Raw genomic sequence first — 24,214 nt, 5'->3', positions numbered from 1 at the left:
ATGCACCTGCCGGAACAACTTAGTGCCGTAGACGGAATTCATCACGCCCTTTACGCGGACGATATAACCACATGGACAACGGAGGGCAGCTTGGGACAGATGGAGGGGGTCCTCCAGGAGGCTGCCACCACAGTTGAAAAGTATGCAGCAGAATGCGCACTGCGCTGTTCCCCGGACAAGTTGGAGCTCCTCATCTTGCGCCGGAAGGGGGATACTGCACCGCTGGAAATCTCGGTCCACGATGTTGTGTCGCTATCTGGAATACGGCACGTGTGTCTACCGCTGTTTGATGATCAAGTGATCGTGACGTCACCATGCTGTTGCGCATGCGCGAGTGTATGTTTGGCTGTATATATTCTTGTTCGTGTATGGTACTATTGTCAATAGTTGCTTTATGCTGCCAGTATACAGCACGGACAATAAAGCCGCTTCTTGAAGTCTGTGCCTCCATCTTCGGATACAACACACGACACACCTATTCCCGAGGTGGAGATACTACGGATTTTGGGACTGCTTATGGCGTGAACGCAGCCGCAATCACTAAGCTCCGAAAGGTGTGTGAGCAAATCATCCGTATGGTATCTCGGATCCCGACCAAGAAGAGGGGTATGCAAGAAAAGGACACCCTTATGCTAGTACGTACAGGCGTTTACTCTCTGCATAATAGTGTACGTGGCCCCGTACCTTCAGATAAGGAAGAGCGATCTAAATCACCTGGACCTCATCATTCGAATGGCTTATAAAAAGGCGCTTGGTCTGCCCATGAAAACATCTATGGGGCGTCTGCTACAACTGGGAGTACACAATACGGCTGATGAATCGATTAGCGCCCATCTTACAAGCTAGGTAATGCGATTGGTCACAACCAAGACGGGCCGCAGGGTCTTGGAGGATTGGAACATCCGCTTTCCGCAACAAGTGGCTGGGCGCAAGATATTCCTCGGGAGTTCAGGAGCAAATTACTTACGCTTACGCTTCCTAAAAACATGCACCCGGAGCATCATCATGCCAGAAGAGTGGCAAGGAGCAAGATGATGAACAAGTGCTATTCAAGAACAGAAGGAGTCTTCTTCGTGGACGCTGCGGGCCCTGTAAAGGGGATATCGACAATCTCAGCGGTGCACCAAATGCAGGTTGTAGACGGGCTTTCAGTTCGTAACGGGGAAACCTTGGCTATGGAGGAAGTGGTGATAGCCCTGTAGGGCTATATAGTCGCGACGCATTCCGCGTCAGAATACATTATTGCAGATTCGCCGGCGGCTTATAGAAACTATACGCGTGGTAGAATCATGCCGCTGGCATGCAAAATTCTTAGTCAATCTAAGATTCGAGCTGCACGGAAGCAGCTGATATGAGTACCATGTTACCAGGGGGTTGAGGGAAACGAGCGTGCACATGCTTCGACCCGTGCTTTTCTTCCCCGGGATCATTCTACGTCCTCCTCTGCTGAGCTGGGCTCCTCCTGTCCGTTAACAACATACTCAGAGGTATTACAGCATTGGGAGGCAGGCACTGCCGGGGCCCGCTAAGGGTCTTAATAAATCAGAAGACCTTCGTCGGCTACAAATTATGTAATTTAATAATCCAGCTAGGCCTCACGCCGTTTAGCCCGAGTCTTTTTCGGCGCAGTGCAAATTTCGTGGCCAGAAGGCAGACTTATACCATATGGCACGGGCTTGTCAGAAAAATAGCAGTATTGCCATAATAGATCAGCCAACGTGGGAGGGCTGGGAGGCGGCCCTGTCCAGCTCGGATCTCGAGGAGCAACAAGCCCTCGCCCAAAGAGCACGGACAGCGGCTTTGGCCAACGGTGTCCCGGACTAGAGACCTGACCAGTCTTCCCGTAACCCAAGCTTTTCTTCTTCTTCTGTTTTTTTTTTCAATAAAAGCTTTTATCATCATCATCGTAGACATGGCACCAGAGGTAAGTCGTACGGCGTACTATAATCCCCTGCCTCGCAGCTGCTATACGTTTTGCTGAACTGAAAAAAATATAGTACGGTACTAAGGCACGACTAATACATTTAGCTCATATACGCATATTGTCACTGTGAAGACCCAAACACTGCCAACAGTGTGAGCTAGGAATCGAACCCTTTATTGGGCGAACATGTGCTCAGAAAGAGAGCGACAGAGTTAGTTATTGTGGAGAGGAAGAGGCGCTGTTTTCTGATGCCGTTTAGGGAGCACGACTCAGCGCATCGGAAAGACAAGCAACACCCGAATTACAGTGGCTAGTACTCGAATTCCGATAGCGGCAAGCACAGACATCGGTCGTCGAATCTCAATCTGAACCATTATTTATACATCTATCACCGCATAATTCCAGAGTAATCGCCGGTGCTCACGTGCACTCAAGAGTGTGCAACAATATTCGCGCACGCAATCTGATTAAACAAGACTCTTTCGCTATAGAATTGGTGACAACATCCAATAAATTTCGGGTACAGTAGGCGGGTCTTGAGCGAAGCGATAACTGGATAACAATGATAATCTTATGAAAAACAGTCACCAAGAAAAACGTCAAACAACGTGCATGAGAAAATATGACAATGTGACAATATACACGTATAATATGACATCGTGCGCGTGAAAACTCGGTGGCAAGCATATCAACCATGTGCGGCCTTCAAAAGTCAACCGGTGGCAGTTTAGGTGTCCCGTGTCGAACAGGAGGAGTATCGAATACGTTCGCTTTCGAACCTCAGAGTGGATCTGTGAACGAGAGTTGCAGCCGACTCACAGAACTTTTCAGATGACCGTTACGTGTGACGCCGACGTTGGTGGCCAACGCCAAGCTTTGCAGAAAGGCTGCGCTGTCGCTCCAGACAAGCGAGACGAGCGTTCTTACGGGCGCTCTTGGTGTCAGCGAGCGGCACGGGCAGTTCCGGGACGTGCGGGAGCGCCAGATCGGCGTGAGGTTCCCGGCTCGGTGACTTCACCCTGTGCACGGGGAACGTCACAGTGACGGACGACAGCACGCGCCATGCACGTTCACTTACGCCCCAGCTGTGCCGTGCTTGCGCATCAAGAACGTGTGCTCGTCCTGCATCCTAATCCTGGTGCTCCGAGTTTCGGTGTCGGCACGCTCGGCAGCCTGCAAGGTGCGCTGCCAGTCATCCCCAAGTACGTGGAAGCGTCTGTGGCGTCGCGCACAGACAGAACCGACAGCGGCACGGCACGAGCTCCTTGCTTTTTTAAAGCGCGGGGTAAATAATCACATATACACTTCACTATGTGTAATTAAGCACCTTCCATGTTAACGTACACCTTTAAAAAATATAAACAATGGTATGTAATTTGCTGTGACTTAACAGTTGCTCAAGGTTTACTGGTGTATACTCATACGATAGTGAACTTGGGCATATGCCAAAATCGCCGCTTGAACAAGAACCAAGCCCGTCACATCTATGAACGAGTTGAGATTTCAACACGAGATTATTTCAGCAGCGACTGTGTCGTAAATAATGACCTTTTGAGGTGGCCATAATTACGGGAAAGACTATATATAGTTACCTTTTTAATAGCATCAAGGCGCTTGTGTATAGACTGACTATGCGACTTTTCATGACGGACAGCATGCATAGCCGTATAAGTACAAGCGGTGAAAATATGGGCAGCCGCTGTCGCACTTGAAGCGAGCGCACGACTTCACAACTTAATAAGCTATGAGCTATTAAGCTAAGTGAACAGTTCCACTTACTATAAATCGGATATCGCTTTCATTGGGTTGCGTCGCGGTTTCCGGGTTTGTAGCTCGAGCTTTTCTTATAAACAATATTTTATATATGTTGCTGTACTCATGAGTACCTACGCATCGTCAAATTTTAAGGTGGCCTCGGTGAGAACATTTATTTGGACCCTCGTTTTTCGTAAAAAGCAAGGGGAGCAGCTATCATCTAGCGCAATGTAGCGCTCTAATGAATGTTGGCTGGTTTATGCCCATCTTTTCTCAGTGTTTTCAGCGAGTTCCTCAACCCTCTGCCCAAACGTGCACAAAAAATGCTTGAATAAAACGAGCTCAGATTTTATAAAGGTCTGTATGAAGTACTCCACTTATTTTGGGCTATCTTTGGGCAAGACTTGCCTCTTATTCGGGCTCGTTTGAAGATGTACCGAACCCATCAAGTCATCCTGGCGAGAAGGTAAAGTCCTTAAGTTATTTTCAATCAATTCGTGGGAGTAAAACTGGGAATGTGTGGACCGGACATCTATTCCCGTTTTAGGAACTGAACATTCAGCCCAGCACTATATATACCATGACTCAGGGCTTATTCCGACTACCGTGTGACACCAATGCATCTCTCATTGGTGGGAATGTTTCAAGGAATAGTAACACTATTGTCGGCGAGGCCACGTCTCCATTGGAAACGAAGCTCTCCCGTCCGGCCACGTCGACTGACTGCCAATGACGCAAGCTGCGCGAATTTGCCCAGACGGCTCACTCACACGTGCGCGATCCGATGTGCATGCGGCGTCCTGGCCGGCGGGTGAGACGCCGCTCCTTCGGAGGTTGGAGACAACGCGCAACGCTTGCGTGATCCTGAAGAACATTGTTCTTTCTTTCTTGTTCTTTTTTTTCTCAACAATGGATCATACCCACTACGGGGGATTGACCAAGAGGTGGATTTTGTTACATCGAGAAGTTTTCGATAGAGACATTCACTCTTACTGCTGCGACATATTCTTCTGTGTCATTTATGAAGTGCCTAGAGCAATAATTGATATATATATATATATATATATATGTTTTGTAATCAAGAGAAAGATGCACTGAGGCTCCCGCGGTCGGACTGCGGGAGCGGGCAGACAGAGAAGACGACGAGGCAGAAATAGGGTACGAGCCACGAGAAGCACTGCGCCTGTGCCTGGGACTCCCTAGGTTTGTAGCAAGCAAACAACGTTCTTTATCAGGAAGCGCGCCTACCAACATTGCCCTGCAGATTCCACATCTTAACGATACAAACACTTCTAAAATTTTACAGTTTTCCAATTAGACGATCCGAGTATGTATTTATAAACAATCCGAACTCCTTCTTTCTAGCTCATTGGCCACGTTTTCACACCCCACAGATTATTTTTGTACAAAAACAATTAGACAGTTTAAATGTAAAAATACGAGACGTTATTCCATCATATGACTCAAATCAGAATTTAAAGATTGAATTCGATGAAATTTTCCCACAGAACCCTAAGTTTCATTCAGTCAGGTTATTAAATAATATATTGCAAGATTACCTTGCGCAAGTACACACAATTAACATAATAACCACTGACGCTTCTGTGAACGACGATAAGGCGGGCCCGTAAAACACGTTGTGGGGCTAGTTGGTGCATAGCTTTCAAAAGATGAAGCGCCAACAGTGACAGCACATAAGGAAGGAACAAAGACAGGACAGGCGCTTCCTGTCTTTGTTCCTTCCTTATGTGCTGTCACTGCTGGCGCTTCATCTTTCGAAAAAAAAAAAAAAAATAAGGCGGGCGTAGGCATTTTCTCGATGTCGCTTGGCTGGTCATTCTCCTTGAGACTGCCAGATTTTACTCCCGTATTTGAAGCTGAGCTCTTAGCAATGATTCTTGCACTGCGTAAACTCCCTTTAAATGAATCCAGCGCGGTTATTATAACAGATTCCCTTTCTGTCTGTACTGCGCTTACAGCTTCAACTAATTCACCAGCTCTAAAGACGTTTCTAACATTAGTTCCCCCCCAGCTGAATCTTGTAAAATTATTATGGGTACCAGGACACTGCGGATTACATTTCAATGAAATGGCCGATTCATTAGCGCGAGCATCCCTGAATGGACCAATAATATCGGTCCTTCCAGTAGTGGCACAAATAACCGCGATCAGATATCGAAATTTTTCAATTCGTAGAGATATAATTGAAACAATAACGTCATGGACTGAATTTCAGCTCCTAAAATTTCCGTGGAATATACATTGGTGTCCATCAAGACAATCGGAAGTAATAATCACAAAATTACGCTGGCGTGTCCCACCATTAAACCTATATTTACACAGGGCTGGTCTGGCGATATCGCCACTGTGTCCATTCTGTCTAGAAATAGAAACCGTAGAACACTACTTTTTAATATGTCGTCGGTATAAATTACAAAGAAAAATACTTCTTGAAATTCCGCTTGCTAAATTAGGGGTAAATTTAACATCAGAAATAGTACTCTCTTTCGGTGCCTCGGTATTCGGCTTTAGCCACAGGGACGTGTTTGATGCCGTTTGTGGTTTCATTCAATCAACAAAACGAATAAAATTTTAAATACATACTTTTACAATTAGAGATATAGCATACATTTATATTATAAAAAGTGCAGTATAGGAAAATTATTCTGTCTGTTCTGATTACTAAATTGCACTGTAACAGTAGTTTCAAAAACCGAATCTAAAAGTTAAGGTGCCCAATCCCCCGGGGTGGGTACGAGCCATGTGCTGAGGGTATCATCATCATCATCATCATCATCATCATCATCATCATCATCATCATCATCATCATCATCATCATGAGCCACTCTCGAAGGCAAGCAAGCAAGCAAGCAAGCAAGCACAGCCGGCCCCAGAACGGGTGCTGTCTCTGTCTCTGTTCCTTTACAATGGCGCAGCCGACGAAAGCCCACACTTAAGGCGTTCCAGCCCTACGTGTTTCCTCGCACGGTTCTTCGGCGTACCGGGTCCCTCCTGCCCGGGAGCGCCGTACACGCTTCCTCTGGTATAGAGCCCGCCGCCCTACCACCGTCGCAAGTACCCACTGCACCGTCCGAGGACAGCGTCCAAGCCTCCTCGGCGGCTCTAGGACAGGGATGTACCGATACCATCCACGCCATCGCCGAGCTGACACAACAGCTCCAGGTTATGACGACCGCTTTCGCGTCCGTCGGCGGTTGCGTCCTGCCTGGGAACGGCGTCCACGCTTCCCTGCCGCCGGCGTTCGTGGAAATAGCGACGTTTCGCGGCTTTCAAGACGACGTCATCCTTTGGCTTCGCAATATCAATGCCTCAGGTGATCGTCATGCCTGGCCCGACCACGCAAGATGGCTGGTTGCAGCGAAACGACTCTGCGGTGCCGCCTATGCGTGGGAAAACACGAAGGCATCAAGCAGCGGTCCTGGCCTGAATGGAGTACAGCTCTGATCGCCCGCTCACGTATGCCTGCGACGAGCCCGGCCAGCACTGCTCTGCGACCGGAGCTCCTCAGGAGCGCCACTTTGACGCACCAGTCGCGCCCAGTAACGCCTCGCCAGGGAAGCCCTCACGCTGCCCCTATGCAGAAGCCGGCTCCCCTAGTGTCGCTGTCGACCCCATCGCAGACGGTGGGATGGGGCCTAAAGGCTCTCCATCACTTGGGCACATGGAAGCGCCGGCTGATCGGGTGACGCCATCGTCTTTACTCCAGCCGGCGGGAATAGACCGGCAAACCACTGCTCCTACTGTAACCCACCGCCTGCCGGCCTCCGAGCTCACGCTTTTCGGAGGATCTGTTCAACCCAAAACGGTTGGCGAAAGCGAAGTTCGTGTTCACAAGCGACGGCCGTCTATGCCTCTGAACATCGTGGGCCCGTCTAGCTGCGATGATGGGCAGCTACCGGTCCGCAACCGTGATCTCTCTACGGATTGCACAAGCGATATACTTCAGGACCCGCCGGAGTCATACGTCGGGATTTGGCAGCAATCGTTGGCCGAACGTGCCATTCACCCAGCACTGAGTGAGGTCTCGCTAAAGGAAGCCAAGGCGGCTGGCATCGCTGAGACCGTAATTATAGAAGACCTTATTGTACCACCCAAAGCTCACTATCAGCCGGACAAGATACCACAGACTCAAGCACAGAAACAGCTGTTGCCTGGTTCAAGCGCGGAAAATATCGCGGCTACTGACCAGGCATCGCTTTTGACTCCGCTTTCGGACCTAGACGACTCGGCAGCAGTCGGCATATTGTCGAGAGCTTGGCAGATTCGAGTACATTGGCGAGGCTTGATCTGTCGCCGGCAACGTTGCGAAGAAACCCGCGACGGTTGAGCAGAGGATTTCGCTGTTTGCACGACGCGGCAGTGCGGCCAGCCGCTCTTAAGTGTGCCGTGCTTTGCAAAGTGCGACCCGAGCGCAACACTCAGTGCCGTCCCCCAGAGAAGCTGGTTGCGCACAGGACGGCCCTAACAATGACGACTCCCATTCCCAGTTATGTCGATTATCGATTTCCATCACCAGCGCGCCCTCACAACCACCTGAACTGTCTTCGGCAGCGTGGCCGAGTGTAATGAAGAGAAAGACGCACTGAGGCTCCCGCGCTCGGACTGCGGGAGCGGGCAGACAAGGGAATACGACGAGGCAGAAATAGAACAGCCGGCCCAGGAACGGGTGCTGTCTCTGTTCCTTTACAGTTTATTTATTTATTTATTTATTTATTTATTTATTTATTTATTTATTTATTTATTTATTTATTTATTTATTTATTTATTTATTTATTTATTTATTTATTTATTTATTTATTTATTTATTTATTTATTTATTTATTTATTTCAAAACACCTTACAGGCCCCATGAGGGGCATTGAGTAAGGGGGGCATCATTGCAAGACAGTTTTACACATAAATACCGAAACTCCAGGACCACAAAAATGAGTAGAAATCATCGTCGCAAAACAGGGTTACAAATGAAGATGCGGTAGCGTACAAGACATCGGCTAAATTTTATCACGCATATTGCTCGGGCACATATCGAACATCGTGTAAGAAAATGTGTAGTTCAAAGTATGAAAGAAAATAAAAACAATACTAACAACACGCAGATAAACAGAAATAACAGTTGAGGGTAGTGTACAATATACCGGATAAATTTTACCAAGTACATTGTTCGCGCACATAATCAAACACCGCGTAAGAAAAGTTTAGTTTAAATCATGTCAGCGTGACAAAAGTCAGCGTGACTTTACATAGAAATAGAGAGCATGGTATACAGAATGACACATTTTTAGGACAGAGAGTGCAAGTTCAGGAGTTGCCTAAATTTATCTCTGTCCATTTGGATGACAGCGCTGTTAGGGAGGGAATTCCACAAGCGGATGGCTCGTGGCAAAGCCGACAAATTAAATGCATCCGTGTTTCCGTAGATGCGAGGGAAACTGAAATCATTATTCAGTCGTCGTGATATGCAACTTGCACGTTCCAGCAGCAAAGACGATGGCTTCATTTGATGAACATATTTATGGAACAACGACAGCAATGCCACGTCACGACGGCTGCTTAGTGCAGGAAGCGATATTTAGGTCAAGTTTGATTCGACTTCTGCTTGACTGCCTATTGTAATTGCGGGAAATGAACCGACTAGATCGGTTTTGGATGGCTTCTAACATGCAGATTAGGTACTCGTGATGAGGAGACCATATCGGGCACGCGAACTCGAGCTGTGGACGGACGAACGTCAGGAAGGCTAATTTGCGGATGTCAGACGGGGAATCACGTAGGTTGCGACGAATGTACCCTAGTGTTTTTGAACCATTAGCGCATATGGTTGTTATATGAGAGGCCCAGGAAAGATTTGGTGCGAGATTAACGCCTAGATATTTGTACAGTGAAGCTTCAGATACTAGATCTGCAGTTATATAATAAGAAAAACTTGAGTTAAAGTGTTTGCGTGTGAAAGCCATTACCTTGGATTTAGATGAGTTAAGTGTCATTTGCCTGGCGTTGCACCAGTCACTAATGCGTTGAAGGTCACCTTGAAGAATAAGGTGGTCCTCAAAGCTGGTAATTGGTCGGTAAATTATACAGTCATCAGGTCGTTGATGTATATTAGAAAAAGAAATGGTCCTAATACACAGCCCTGTGGTACACCTGAATTCACACACACACACACACACACACACACACACACACACACACACACACACACACACACACACACACACACACACACACACACACACACACACACACACACACACACACACACACACACACACACACACACACACACACACACACACACACACACACACACACACACACACACCACACACACACACACACGCACGCACGCGCGCACACGCACGCACGCACGCACGCACGCACGCACGCACGCACGCACGCACGCACACACACACACACACACACACACACACACACACACACACACACACACACACACACACACACACACACACACACACACACACACACACACACACACACACACACACACACACAATTGCCGCGCGACTGGCCGCTCGAGGCACTTAATTTGCGTGTATTCGCGGGCTTCTTTCACGCTCGGAAAAACACTTAATTATGTAGCACGTATTCAGCAACATAAAGCTGTATCGGGAGTTTTTCATGTTGCTCTACAATTTTCTCTTGACACTTTTAATCTAATTATCATATTTGAGAAGTTGATTAATAAGCGACTTTTAGAAACTTAGGCAAATATTTAGTAAACTGTCCCGCTGAATGGCCGATCTAGGCGATAGCGCTGGAGCGGGTTTGTGTGAGCCAATGATGAAGGACAAAAAAATGAATAGAAAGATAAAAAAAATCGTTACATGGATTCGCTTTCGTTTCGCTACAGGTCCCGCCTGCAATCCGCAACTCGCTACTAAAGTTTCGAATTCGATCTTGTTTCTCAGAACCTATCAAAACAGTTGCCCATTTGATTTTCAAAACCTAGCACTTTCTACAGGTGGTTACCGCTACCAATGAAAAATTGGAAGACCTTTCTTATCTATAAAAATGGTGATCCAAATGACATAAGAAATTATAGGGCCCTTTTAAATTCTACCAATTTTTTGGAAACGTCATTGAACAATATATTGCCACACATGGTCGTTTGATACTTTGCGCCCGTGTTCGTTTTCATAGCGGATTATTGCTGCTGTCAGTTTGCCGCTCGGCGCAAGAGTAAGTACGTTATGCTGTCTAATCATGTCTGGCCAGATTCTTCGTGCTTCGCGAATAGTGTTGTGCTTACATTCTCGGATGTACTACGCGAGCCCCAGCGGCGACAGTATAGGATGTACGGTGAGACATGTATGAATAGCGGTCGCACTTGGACCCGACATATTAGATTCCATGAAGGCGCTCGCCGTCATCGTTGTGATTTGAGTGCTGCTTGCCTTTATGGGCGCACGTTCGTCCAATAAAAAGTTAGACTCCTTAACTCACACGCTTGGCAGTGCTTTGGTTTTTCGGCCTCGTTGCAACGTGACACTATTAATGTAAATCCCCTTAAGCTTTTGTAACACAAACAACGTTATCATAGAACAGCCGTCACATTAAAAAAAGCAAGCGTTGCTAACTATATTAAAGATAAACATCTTCCTACAAAAGCTACTCACGCTCGGGTTATTTTTAGACTTTAGGACATCATTTGATTCAATTAACAATAGTCACAGGGGACATTGTGTACGCTATCCAAAGTATTATTTTGTAGTTAGTGAGCATGTGTAAATCTGGCCTGACACTTTCCTAAACAAGGGAACAAAGACTAATGCGTTATGTCGGACAAACAATGCATTAACTCTCTCAACTTTGTGTGGTGCCTTTTTAAGCATGAAGAAGCCTCTACAATCACTTGGATTTTGTCGAACCCGGAGCATCCTTCACTTGTGACTGTCGCAATCTTACTGATGAATAATCAGTAGTTTAGATACTTTATTTTAGCATATACTATACTTCTGCTCTAGGCAAATGTATTGCAATGAGCGCGCGATGCGATCAATATTAATGTTTAAAATTCATGCGCTGGACAACCTAGCCTTCAAGATCTTCCAAGGGCGTTTTCGTAAGGTACCTAATTATATCCCTTACAAGCGGGAGATGTTATTTAATGGACCATGGAGAGGTTTGCCTGGCGCACCGCCTAGCATGCTACTCCGGATGAATGCAATGATAAATGACTTTCATTTCTCTCTCAATGAATCATTCATCCGGACTCGCTGTGGTTGCTTAGTGGCTATGGTTTTGGGATGGTCACGAGGTCGCGGGACCATCCCAACACCACGAGGTCACGGGATCGAATCCCGGCCACGGCGGCCACATTTCGATCGGGGCGAAATGCGAAAAAACCCGCGTACTTAGATTTAGGTGCACGTTAAAGAACCCCAGGTGGTCCAAATTATTCCGGAGTCCCCCACTACAGCGTGCCTCATAATCAGATCGTGGTTTTGGCACGTAAAACCCCATAATAATTAAAAAAATCATCCATCCCTTTCAAAAGTTTCAAAAGAGGTTTTCCGTACATTATAAAGTATTAAGCATTTGATAGCATATGTAAATTTTATACGTACACTGCAAAATATTGTTCTGACTGACAAACAGTTGATGCGCCGACGGTTAAATAAAACGTAAAAGAACGTTCCCGCTGCCCCTCCTAGACTGGCTCATCAATCCGCCTGTGGTGCAAATACAATGCTACCGAGCTAAGTTACAATAAACGTGCTTTATATACGTCACACATTTCGTATCCGTCAGGTGAAGCGTAGCAGTTAATGCAAGCTAACTTTACAATAGCAGCTAATTTTGATGCTTCACTTTGAAATAATCGCACCAAAAATCAAAAATCTGCAAAAATCACGCTTGAAGACATGTCGAGTGTGAACATCACGCGACGTCATAAGACTGGGGTCGGTCCTTCGTTTTCTTTCTTTCTTCTTTTTTGTACCAGATGACACACTGGAAGAGCTCGGGAGGGGACATTTTGTTGAACGGGTGTGTCGTTGAATTGTTTGAAGAAAGGCCGGCTTATAACCACCATTTACCATTCTTGATAGCTTAACAAAGCAGCGAGACACTACCGTCACTCAGCATGACAAGTCGACGGGAGCTCGCGAAACGAATTGATTCGCAGCTGCCGGCGCGGTGAACAATGCGCCACGCACGGAGCCGTGTCCACGACTCCGAGGTTTACGTGACGTCCGGCACACTGCTGACACGGAAATGCCGTCACGAATGCCGTCACGGAAACGCGTGACTCTGGTCTAAATTCGATGCTCTTCATAGCGGCCCAACAGGCCACCCCTACCGGTTATAGGAGAGGCCCGGGAACTCCGTTTCTCCCCGCACTGGAGGCTAAGGAACAAGGACGCCAAACCAGGATCGACCGGAGCCTGGCCAATGGCTATAGACCTGCGAGGAAGCTAGTACGTATCTCGATGATCATCGCAGGCGGCTAAAACAGCAATTGAATTTGCTTTCATTGGAATAATAAAAAGGTCAGATTATTTTTTTTTTTACATTAAGTCTTCTAATATGCAGTGTTTGTAACACTGTTTTTGAGTTAATCAACAGTGGGCCGAAGAAGGGGGACCTCAGGCCGGAACCAGTCTTTCGACACGGGCACTTGTCTTCGTCAATGGGAAGACAAGTGATCATGTGGAAACCGTTCCAGCATGAGGCTTCTCTTCTTCAGCCAATGTTGCCAAACTCCAAGCCTCCATCTCCCTGCGACGCCTTTGTCTTATTTCTCTAGTGTTTAAATTGATTAAATTTATACGCACAGCCTACGGACGTCGACATTCACGTTTTGGCGCTCTTGCTCTTCACCATTTTGCCTAGGCTGAAAACGGGACCGTTAGTTTTCTTTGCCAGCATTAGCATACGTCGAAAGGGTTGCAGCGCTTGTGCATATAATCACAGCCCTGCATCCAGCTCATTTTTACCGAAGGAAAGTGTAAATAATAGAATAAGCGGATCAGTGCGGGAATACCGAAGAGGTGTTATTAAGGATGTCTTGATTTCGGAAACCCACCGTTCTGCCACGGTTGCTTATCACGCTCTGTCTCACAGGAGTGGTCGTTCAGAAGGGCAGACATCTAAAAATTCGAACCTATCGCGGGATTGACGATGTCCTGTGCCGACAGTGTGTTTGGCCGTGGGCACGTAAGAAATGCCGCTCTCATTCTTAAAAGTGGCCAAATCTGCACCCTTACACCGTATACTCACTGACAACCATCTTGAGTGCATTATTTAGTCTACGGTCAACTCGCGGGGATCCCTGAATTATGGGCGGGTGCCCCGCATAGACTACACTGTAGTTGAGTAAATACTGCAATGAGGCTGCACAAGTTGTGCTGCAACTCGCACAACTCAATAGGCCCGATAATGCTGCAATTATCACGACGAGCGCAGACGTGCGACTCATGGAAGCATTAATGCTAACAAATCGGGCTCGTGATCATCAAACACATACAATGCGCGCGCGCGCGCGCGCGCGTGTGTGTGTGTGTGTGTGTGTGTGTGTGTGTGTGTGTGTGTGTGTGTGTGTGTGTGTGTGTGTGTGTGTGTGTGTGTGTGTGTGTGTGTGTGTGTGTGTGTGTGTGTGAGAACCTATAATAGCATCGCCGAAGTTGCTGCGAGTGCTTGAAATCCGGTACCGATCTTTTTCCTCGCGACTCTTATTTCTGCATAGCTGTCTGCTTGTAACCCCACTGCTAGTAAGCTAACCACATCTTTTCTTTTATTACACATAAATCTCTCTCCGGACATTCTGTTGTGTTGCCTCTACATTCAGTGATGCAATTGCTACGCTTTGGTCGGCATGGCGGCGAGGATGCAGGATCAGTCACTGTCGGTCATCGTGCTTCACTACATTATAGGAAGCGCGCGCTGCGCAGTTTCTAAAACGGGCGTACGCGGCCCAGACGAAGCGCAGCTGTTTGGAGCGTTTCCGTCACGTGTGCTCCCCGTGCGGCAACGCGCTCCCAGTTTCCTGGACGGCACAGACACGGCCCCGCTGTTGGCCGCACAGCCCAGCTCGATCGAAGCTGCATTCAAGGCTGACCCTGCATTACGCGGCCGCCTCAGTGGACGTGCTCATCAAAACACGATGTCAATAAAGGAAGCTCGAGCCCTGGCCACAATGGGTGTGCAGAGGACACGAATTACGGACACGAATATACCATCGTTGCCAAAACCGCCACTGATGGATGTGTGCGCCACGGGCAGCGCAAAAGGGAGACATATTTCAGAATGCACCATAGTTCGACTGGCAGACGACACCGGCCACTTGGTCCATTTCTGCCCTAACGCGCTACGGTCGCTCCTTAACCATGCATTGTATGTGGGAGTATGGCTTCCTAATTTCTATCAAACATATATACTTGTATTACTGCAATGGTTTCATCTTTGCCGTTCATTTCTTATTTGTAGGGCTGTTTTCTCTACAGCACTCACGAACCGCAAAACAAACAGTGTGCCGTTTTGGGGGTTCCTGAGACTTATGAGCTTTGCTCTTGGCATTTCATTATCCGCCACGGCGTTCCTCAGCCACTGTGCCGTTTCGGTGCTTGGCATGCACAAAAGTAGCGGGTTCGACTTCTGGACGCGCTGTGCCCGAGCTTAATGCATGCCCCGAGAACAAGCCAAGTATATATAGCTAAATAAAATGGAGAGGCGTTGGTGGTAACAAATCTGAGAGGAGATGGATGAAGCACAGAAATTATATTCACGGGAATATATATATATATATATATATATATATATATATGTGTGTGTGTGTGTGTGTGTGTGTGTGTGTGTGTGTGTGTGTGTGTGTGTGTGTGTGTGTGTGTGTGTGTGTGTGTGTGTGTGTGTGCGTGTGTGTGTGTGTGGGTTGAGGACGCACGTACGAAAAAACGATGTTTTATCGACCCGTGGGTTCAGACTCGACGACCCATGACCGTGCTCACCGCTATCCTTGTCATTTGTGTGTTGCTTGTCTTTCTAGCTGAGCTATATATATATATATATATATATATATATATATATATATTTGGTAGAAATATTTTCGTATTTATCTCTACATGTTATTAGCGTATACAAATGCGACACAGGAAAATGTTTTCCACGTAAAATAAATTTACCTCGCACTCAGCAGCTTTTCCGTGTGCTGAAGGAGCGCGACATTGATGTGTGCATATATGACTTTCTAATACGAACTATATGGCATCAGTATTTTGTGCTTGGCATGTAATGCTCGTACTCTGCGCGTGATGTCACGAGCGTTGTGGTGCGTCTAGCTTCATCTTATTTTTTCCTTTCTGTTCATTTCTCTCCTCTCCCAAGCGGTTGGGCGTGTTTAGGAGACAACTGCTAGCCCGCTTCTCTTTCTCTCTTTGTGGTATTCACATGTGTTAACATTATTAATAACAACTCATGAAAGCAGCACAGTGGGTTATGAGAGTCGCCGTAGTGGAGGGCTCCAGATTATTTTTGACCACCTGGGGGTCCGGCCTTTAAAGTGCACCTAAATCTAATACACGAGCGTTCGGTCGCATTTCACCCATATTGAAATGCGGCCGCCGCGGCTGCGATCGAACCCTCGACATCAGCTGAGCAACGCCATTTAAACGAAGCGTGCCGTTGCAGCTTATTATATCTGTGTGAATAAGCAAAATTCACACAGATTCATGGGCAAAATTGTTTTTTATTCCCGTTCTCTCAAAGGCGATCGCCCGTGCAAGGTCTTTCACCTCGAGCCGTTGGCCGCGATCGCAGCTCCGAAAGGCTGTGCGTTCGGATTTCGTACGGCAGCCACCGCCTGCCCATTCTGTCGCATGTTAGAGAGAAGAAATCACATCTCGCAAAACTAGGCAGCACAAGTATGAACTTTGTAAACAGTGTAGCTTCGTGAATCACTCGTGTGCACCATTTGAGCGCACATGACCGCCGCGTGTGCAATACCGGGTCATGGGTTGCGGTCATGCGGTCATGGTCATGCGGTCATTGTCAACGCCATAGCCACTGCGCCACGACGGCAAGTACATTTCGTGCTTTCACCCAACTAAATTGGGCAGCAAGTAATCACAGTTCACGCGAGACACGTCGAAAGGCTGAACATAAATGGGGCGCTCAGTTCAGGTTTCAGCTAATGCGCATGACGACTGAAGGCCGCGTTAGGCGCCGCACGGTTAAAATTCATTGCTCGCTGATTAGTTAGAGATATAGCACGCGTAGCAGTTACCGTCACCCGTATATAGCAACATCGCTATTTGCGACTATTACGCGTGCACCTCTTGCACATGTACGTGAAAGCGTTGCAGCTCGAGGAGACGCTGGTTTGTCCGAGAACGTGAGTGAAATCGCAACCTCGTTACAGAAGCTGCGGTGATCTTGCATCAGAAGAGGGAGAGCTGTGTCATTTCAAGGGCATCGGCGCCGATCCAATCTGCGTGCTATTTTGCACGAGTGTCTGTGCGCTGCAGGAAATTATTGAGATAGGACGGAGACGTGCGCACCGAATTGGCACTGAATGAATTTACCATCGCACGTCTCCTCTTCTGCACAAACGGATGTGGCGTCTGCTTTCCGCATTTTACGAAATACAGGTTTGCTCGTTTCCTTGAACAGGGCGGAGAGTTGGCGGTGGAGGGCGCAAAATGTCCGCGCACGTGTTTTCTGCGAGACTGTATACCTGCTATTCCCGTAACTGTAACAATAGCCAGCACGTTAGAGCGTTAACTTTTGGGGGCACAAAACGTCGCACGTAATGAACACCGTGAGGCATACTAATCTGCAACCGCTCGCTTTTCAAAAGCCAAGGGATCACCACACACGGTCATAAACTGATCCACTGGATCAATTTGTCGCTATGCTGGGCGGGTTCGACAGCGCGCGCCAATATGTGTGGGATATGGTGGCGTTGCCCTGTCGTTATTAGACAACAAGCAACGATTCTTGTGCCTTTTCGACGAGCGGCAAGAATATAAAGAAAGAAAGGGAGATCATTTGTGCACTTTCATCTTCAGTAGAGTCTTGGGAAGTCAAGACGATTAAATTGATGCGACCATCCTTGTTATTTTTTCCTTTCTTCTATCCATGCACTACAGTCGAACCCCTCTACAACGAACGCCTAAATACAGCGAAATGATCCGTCTAACAAAAGATTAAGTCCCGGATGAATTCCTATCTTCCATACGTATTATGAAGGCCTCTACAACAAAGACCGCTACAACAAGTTTGCCGGTAGAACAAAGAAATTTAGTTGTCCCCGACAGGCACAGCTGATTTGTTGCCTCACAACGAACGCCACGTCTATACATAGCGGTGCCGCCACTGCCCTCAGCAGACATCACCAAGGTGCGCTCTGAACTAGCGCTAACAGTACAGCGCTGGCGGCGCTATTGAAGAGCGTGCTGATGTCACATGTATAACCTGGAAAGGCGAACAAATAATTATTACATACGCGATTTCTTATAGAACGGCGTAAGGGATAAAAATGGGGAGCAAACTTGTTTTGCATTGAACAGCTATAAAACGAATCCGCCTCCATTCCACCCTGTGGAAGTACAGCGAAGCTGTTGCCGACGTTGGACAGACACAAGCGACGTGTGCGGAAGTGCAGCAATAAATCCTCATTCTTCGAGGCCCTGCGCCAAGCGCGTTATTGAACTAATTGAATTTCTCAAAGTAAATTAGGTCAGACAATTCGTAAAGTACGACTTGCACACAAGCTGCAGACACGGTAGCTTCGGATTGCGATTCGAATATATACGAGAAAACTTATTGTTACGCGGAAACACAAAGCACTTTTCCAGTTGCCGTTTGAGGTCTGTCTGAGCGGCCTCTAGGTGGCAGTACTGTTTTTGGGTGAGCACAGAACGAGCCCACGAAAAATACCGACCAACTAGAGGCTAACAGCTTCGCTGTAAAAGCTTCCGCAAATTGTAAGCGGACATGGATATACGGATCAAAGGTGCCTGCTTGGCACTAACCGTTTTCCAAGTCGCAGCTGCGAGCGCTTCGAATTTCCCTTCTGTGCAAGATGAATGGTGTAATACAGCATTGTTTTGACATTCGGACGGGTTGTAAGTGTCGAGAGTCCTACCTGTCTCTCCTCCACCGTCTTTTCTTGTTTTTCTAGTAAGAAACGAACGCTTGCCAAATAACACGGAGTTAATCCCTGTGTTGAAGACAGGACGTTTCTCCATCCTGTAAGAATACATATACCGTTTACGTATAGGTGAAGATAATGTTTTTTTTTTTTGTTGTTGCCTACTTTACAGCCAGATGGAACTCCGAGCCTGTCAACCACACTATTCCCACAGCCTCGATCCTTAAAGCATCTGCACAAGCAAATTCAAGAACTACATTACTGCTATACTAACGCCCGAGGGCTAGCTGTTTGCCAACAATACAAGCCTGCAATTGGGAATCCCCAGGGGAAACGGAATCAGATAGCGGGCTCAAACTGTAGCCACGCGTGCTGAATGCCTGTCGATTATTAGCGTGTTTTGTCAACAAACGGTAACACAGAATGATCACGGAAGCGACAACCGTAATAGATGCCGTTGTCGCTTTAGTGCAGACACTTCTGCGATACGAGGTCGCAAATACCGGTCATATACTCTGTCAGCGGGCTAACAAAACGCGCATTCAGGCTGTCTAATCGGAAGCCCAGAAGGCTGAACTCACTTGACCTAGGAGCGTTCCCGTATTATTCCACAGCGCAGCCGCGGCAACGGCGGTACTGCGGCGGCGCTTCCGGTCGGCGGCCGTCAATTAATGCGAGGATTGTGCGTCCCGGCGTTCATGCTTGGGAGCTGGTGCGTTTGCACAATGGTCATGCGTCAGCAGGCGCGGGCAGCTTGAGCTGTGCAATGCGGCGACAAGACAACGTGCGTCACTGATGCGCTTGCAAAGGTCGCGCGCGTGTCAGCGAACACGACGAGCGCGGCACGGCTCATGAAAACGAAGCAAGGAAGAACGAATGGAGTATCAGAATGAACGCACACAACAGCTGCTACATCTTTCGGCTTTCTCGAATAGTGCAGCTAGAAGCTGGGAGTCCCTGTTGTTTTCTAGTGTCGTGGAATGTTTGTGACCGAAAATATTGCAAAAAAAAAAAAAAAAAGAGAACGCGGCTCGGAAGCACAGCAGGAATACGCTGTGCAGTGGTTCTGCTGTAGCAACCATCCTTGAAATTCAGCGCCGTTATCGTTTCAGCCAGCCAGCAAATCAACTATACAACAACAACATAAACAAAATTGGCTACGTTTACATGAATCCAGTGGGTCGCGTCAGAAATCGGGCTGACCGAGCCCGAGGTGACCGCGTGTACGACATGAACTCGCTTCTGACAAACCTGGGCAACGACGGCACACAGAGCCGAGACATCAACGCGTTCGAACTCCGGTTCCCGCTGCCCTATATACAACAGCACTATTTCATGGGTCTTATCGCTATACGATGAGCTTGCACTACACAGTGCTTGCCTCGTCCTGATACTATTCCCGCTGCCGGTGCATAAATCGCGGCGTCACAGTGGTCCCGCGCAAATCTCGGCGCTGGCGGTCCCGATGCACACGGGTTGGGTTGAGTCGACCATGCAGTCGGGCTGGCTGAGCCGACGCTTGTTCAGCACGACCGGCTATAGCGCTTACGCGAACTCGACAGGCACATTCCAGCCCGACAAAAAGCCGACTTTCTGTAGGGTTCATGCAAACGCCCTGATAGTTACTAGTTTATTACTCTTTGTGGCACAGTTTAAACACGAAGAGCGGACGCCGAGCAAAAAGCTGCTTTTTGCAGCTTGAGAAACGCCCTGCGCCCGTAGGTCACACGTCATTCGGACAGATGCATTGTACGCACAAAATGGAGAAACAGCAACGCTAACGATTGTTTAAGACTATGATTTAAAATTCACTGAGACTGACATACTTTCATCGGTCAAAAACACAAGCAAACCAAATAAAATATAAAGCGCTTATTTAACATAGACACTTCTACTGAAAGGTACTGGTATCAGTAGGCCAATATTACAACCATTTGTATAAATAAATAAAGAAATGACATGTACAACACTGATCAGCTAAAACAGGTCAGATAAATAATGACTAAACATTTTCAAACATATAAAGGTGGTTAATCAGCATACCCTTTGAGATTTGTTCAACAGAAATGTTATTTGCATTAAGAATATTAAGGTACCTCGGTAAAACATATGATGGAGACTGCTGGCGATATGTAGTGCGACAAAAAGGTTGGCACCATTGGGCAGAATTTCGGGTATTGTAAGCAGGTATGGGTCAGTTTAGTTTGAACAAGGACAAGAGTCTGTCATTATTATCCAGAACTGCGGTTTTGTAGTACATGCTCAACAACTTGTAGGGATACAGCTCGGTGAGTCGGAGGATATGAAAAGCAGCGAAGTACGGGTTAGTGTGTGTGTACCATGGTACATTCGCGATTAGACGTATTGCTCGTTTTTGAGCAAGAAGAATTTTTTGTTCATTTTGTTTTGTCATTTTGCCCCATATCGTAAAACAGTACGAAATAATTGGTAGTATATATACATGCAGAAGACAAAGATAATAATAAATAGCCTGGCAAGAGAACAAGAATTCAGGATCTCCAGTCAGCCTCTAGAATCTGTAAAGGAGTGTGTTTATCTAGGTCAATTACTCACAGGAGACCCTGATCATGAGAAAGAAATTTACATAAGAATAAAATTGGGTTGGAGTGCATACGGCAGGCATTGCCAAATCCTGACTGGGAGCTATACCACTGTCGTTGAAAAGTGTACAATCATTGCATTCTACCGGTACTAACATATGGGGCAGAAACTTGGAGGTTAACAAAGAAGCTCGAGAACAAGTTAAGGACCGCACAAAGAGCGATGGAACGAAAAATGTTATGCCTAACGTTAAGAGACTGGAAGAGAGCGGTGTGGATCAGAAAACAAACTGGGATAGCCGATATTCTAATGGGCATTAAGAGAAAAAAAAAATGGAGCTGGGCAGGCTATCTAATGCGTAGGATGGATGACCGGTGGACCATTAGAGTTACAGAATGGATACCAAGAGGAGGGAAGTGCATTCGAGGACGGCAGAAAACTAGGTGGGGTGATGAAGTTAGGAAATTTGCAGGCGCAAGCTGGAATCAGCTAGCGCAAGACAGGGGTAATTGGAGATCATAGGGAGAGGCCTTCGTCCAGCAGTGGACATAAATATAGGCTGATTATGATGATTATGATGCATTATATATCAATATCTTTGCCTGTGGAGGAAGTACGTGTTTATGGCGATTTACTATACCGTTTATTCTGTTTATTCTTAACCTTGCGCTATCGACATGCGCATCCCAGCTAAGTAATTGAGTAAAAACCACGCCTAGCTAGGCTTTTGACGGCTGGTACGATCTCAGTTTTACTATTCCCTAAAACAAGATCAAAGTTACAGCGATATATTCTGTTTTTCGGTCTAAATAAAATGCCTTTAGCTTTATTTGTATCAATCCTCAAGTAGTTTTTGAGTGCTCATTGCTGCAAGTATTCCAAAAATAATTGCCTTTATTAAATACTTCTTGTTCTGTTTTACCTGAAATTAACATGGTTAAGTCATCGGCGTATGCTATGATATTTACTGCAACCTGGGCAAAAAGTATAGCACTAATGTAAAGAAGGAACAGTAGAGGCCCTAAAACGCTTCCTTGTGGTACAGCGTATCGGATGGGTGTTAGTCTGGACAATGCACGGTTATGAAAACAACCATCTGTTTGCGGTGTTTCAGGTAGGACTCCAATAATCGTACGCTATTTCCTCTTATTCCATAGTGTTGGAGTTTTTGTATTTGTAGGTCGTGATTCAGGAGATCAAATGCTTTCAAAAAGTCTACATATATCGCGAGTACTGATTGCTTTGCTTCAAATCCACGAATTATAACGTCCTTTTGCTTCATCAATGCTGCTTCTGCGGGCATTTTCTGTCGGAAACCGAATTGACAATCAGATAAGACATCATGATTCATTAAGAACTTGTTAATTCTGACAGTGAATCCCAGCAGGCAGCTCGGGGGAAACTAGTTCGCTGTGCAATGCGGCGACAAGACACGTTTCCATCGGAAAGGACGAAAACCATGCCAGCTTTTGATTCTGGCGGCGAGCCGCCATGATGACGTATGTGGCTTTGGCGTTAAGCTGCTAAGCCCGAGGGCGCGGGATCAAATCCTGGCCGCAGTGGCCGCTTTTCGATTGGGGCGAAATGCAAAAGCGCCCATGTACCATGCATTGAGAGCACGTTAAATAAATCCAGGTGGTTAAAATTAATCCGGAGTCCTCCACTACAGCATGCTTCATAATCATATCGTGGTTTTGGCACGTAAAACCAAACTTCTGGCGGCTCACACACGGCCATACGCGGTGTAAACGTTTCTGGAGCGCCCGATGCCTGCTCCTACTCGATATCGTTCCATGTCAGGTGGAGACACGACCGCAAAAGTGGTGACGCGAGCGTCAAAAGGCGCCGAGGTGAGGAAAGGACAATCGAGCAGAATGAAAACGCGAGAGGCGACCACCCCGAAAGACAGACGGCCGTGTTTATCTTCCGGAGCACGCCAAGCCACAAAGCGCGTGTTCATAGCCGTGCCAAGAAGCATGGAACGACGCGTTCTGTCATTCTGTGCTCTGCGGCAGTGCGACTATACGTCACGTGTAAACAGAACTCTCCGCACACCGTGTCACATGGATAGGGCGCAGTGACTATCTGGCAGCAGTGGACGGTGCTCTTCCCCTCGCCCGCTCTCCCTTCCCTCAGCCGGCACCGTAAACAGCTGCCGTCAAAACAGGCCGTGCCCCCGCTTTTGTGTTGTGGCGCCCTCCCTTTCCCAGCGTCGCCTCGCTTTATCGGAGCGCGTATATTTAGCTGTCACAACTGACCTCTCGCTTCTCCGCATCCTGGAGCGAAGCGGGGATGGGTTGTCCCATACGAACCTTCGCTTGCCCGCGCTCGGGTTATGTTTGGGGTAGGGCAGCCATTTTTACGCCGACAATTTAGAACTATACATTTCTTCTGCACAAGGAGATGCTGCATCCTTCTTGCCTTCGTTCCGGCCTATCAGAAATGCAACAAATTAATAATTTATTAACGGCGAGGAGGCATAATAAATTACTAATTTTATGCAGTGGGGGAGATGTTGTGGCGCAAGCAGGAGGCGCAGATTGCACGACACATGCTATTGATATCATATAGACATCAATTGTCATTACAAGATCAACCTAGCAACAAAAAATACAAATCGACAGACGCGGTAGACATGCGGCACTTTAACAAAGCGCATGCTCCTCATGCGGATGACAACACAAATTTTCAGATCAAACTATCGACTCCGGAGGTCGGTTCGTCTGTAACCTGATGGTATTGGTGTTTTGAGAAATGACGAGAGCAGGCGCAACTGGACAGTTTTTTGGACACCGTAGTACGCTATAGCGATTGCGCCGATATACCTGTCCCCTTTTCGAAAT

At 47.1% G+C, this 24,214-nt stretch overlaps 1 protein-coding gene across 3 annotated transcripts in view; it reads right to left on the bottom strand.

Moving 5' to 3' along the window:
- The window catches only part of LOC119456951 (guanylate kinase), a 70,255-nt gene that overhangs the window by 25,203 nt on the left and 20,838 nt on the right, over positions 1–24,214 (bottom strand). Inside the window, exons 1-3 of one of the 3 annotated variants that reach the window (XM_049665060.1) lie at positions 19,391–19,405; positions 3,003–3,097; positions 2,852–2,943 (exon numbers count right to left, since the gene is read on the bottom strand). In XM_049665060.1, the coding sequence (XP_049521017.1) occupies positions 2,852–2,943; positions 3,003–3,052 (142 nt within the window). In that variant the 5' untranslated portion in view covers positions 3,053–3,097; positions 19,391–19,405. Of the gene's footprint in view, positions 1–2,851; positions 2,944–3,002; positions 3,098–4,449; positions 4,561–19,390; positions 19,406–24,214 lie in introns of those variants that run through there. The other 2 variants (XM_049665057.1, XM_049665053.1) reach the window with 2 other exon arrangements.

This window comes from Dermacentor silvarum, chromosome 1, assembly GCF_013339745.2.
Source record: "Dermacentor silvarum isolate Dsil-2018 chromosome 1, BIME_Dsil_1.4, whole genome shotgun sequence".
NCBI classification, from domain to species: Eukaryota; Metazoa; Arthropoda; class Arachnida; order Ixodida; family Ixodidae; genus Dermacentor; species Dermacentor silvarum.
Note: the sequence above shows the minus strand (reverse complement) of the source record. Positions and strands in the feature narration are given on the sequence as shown.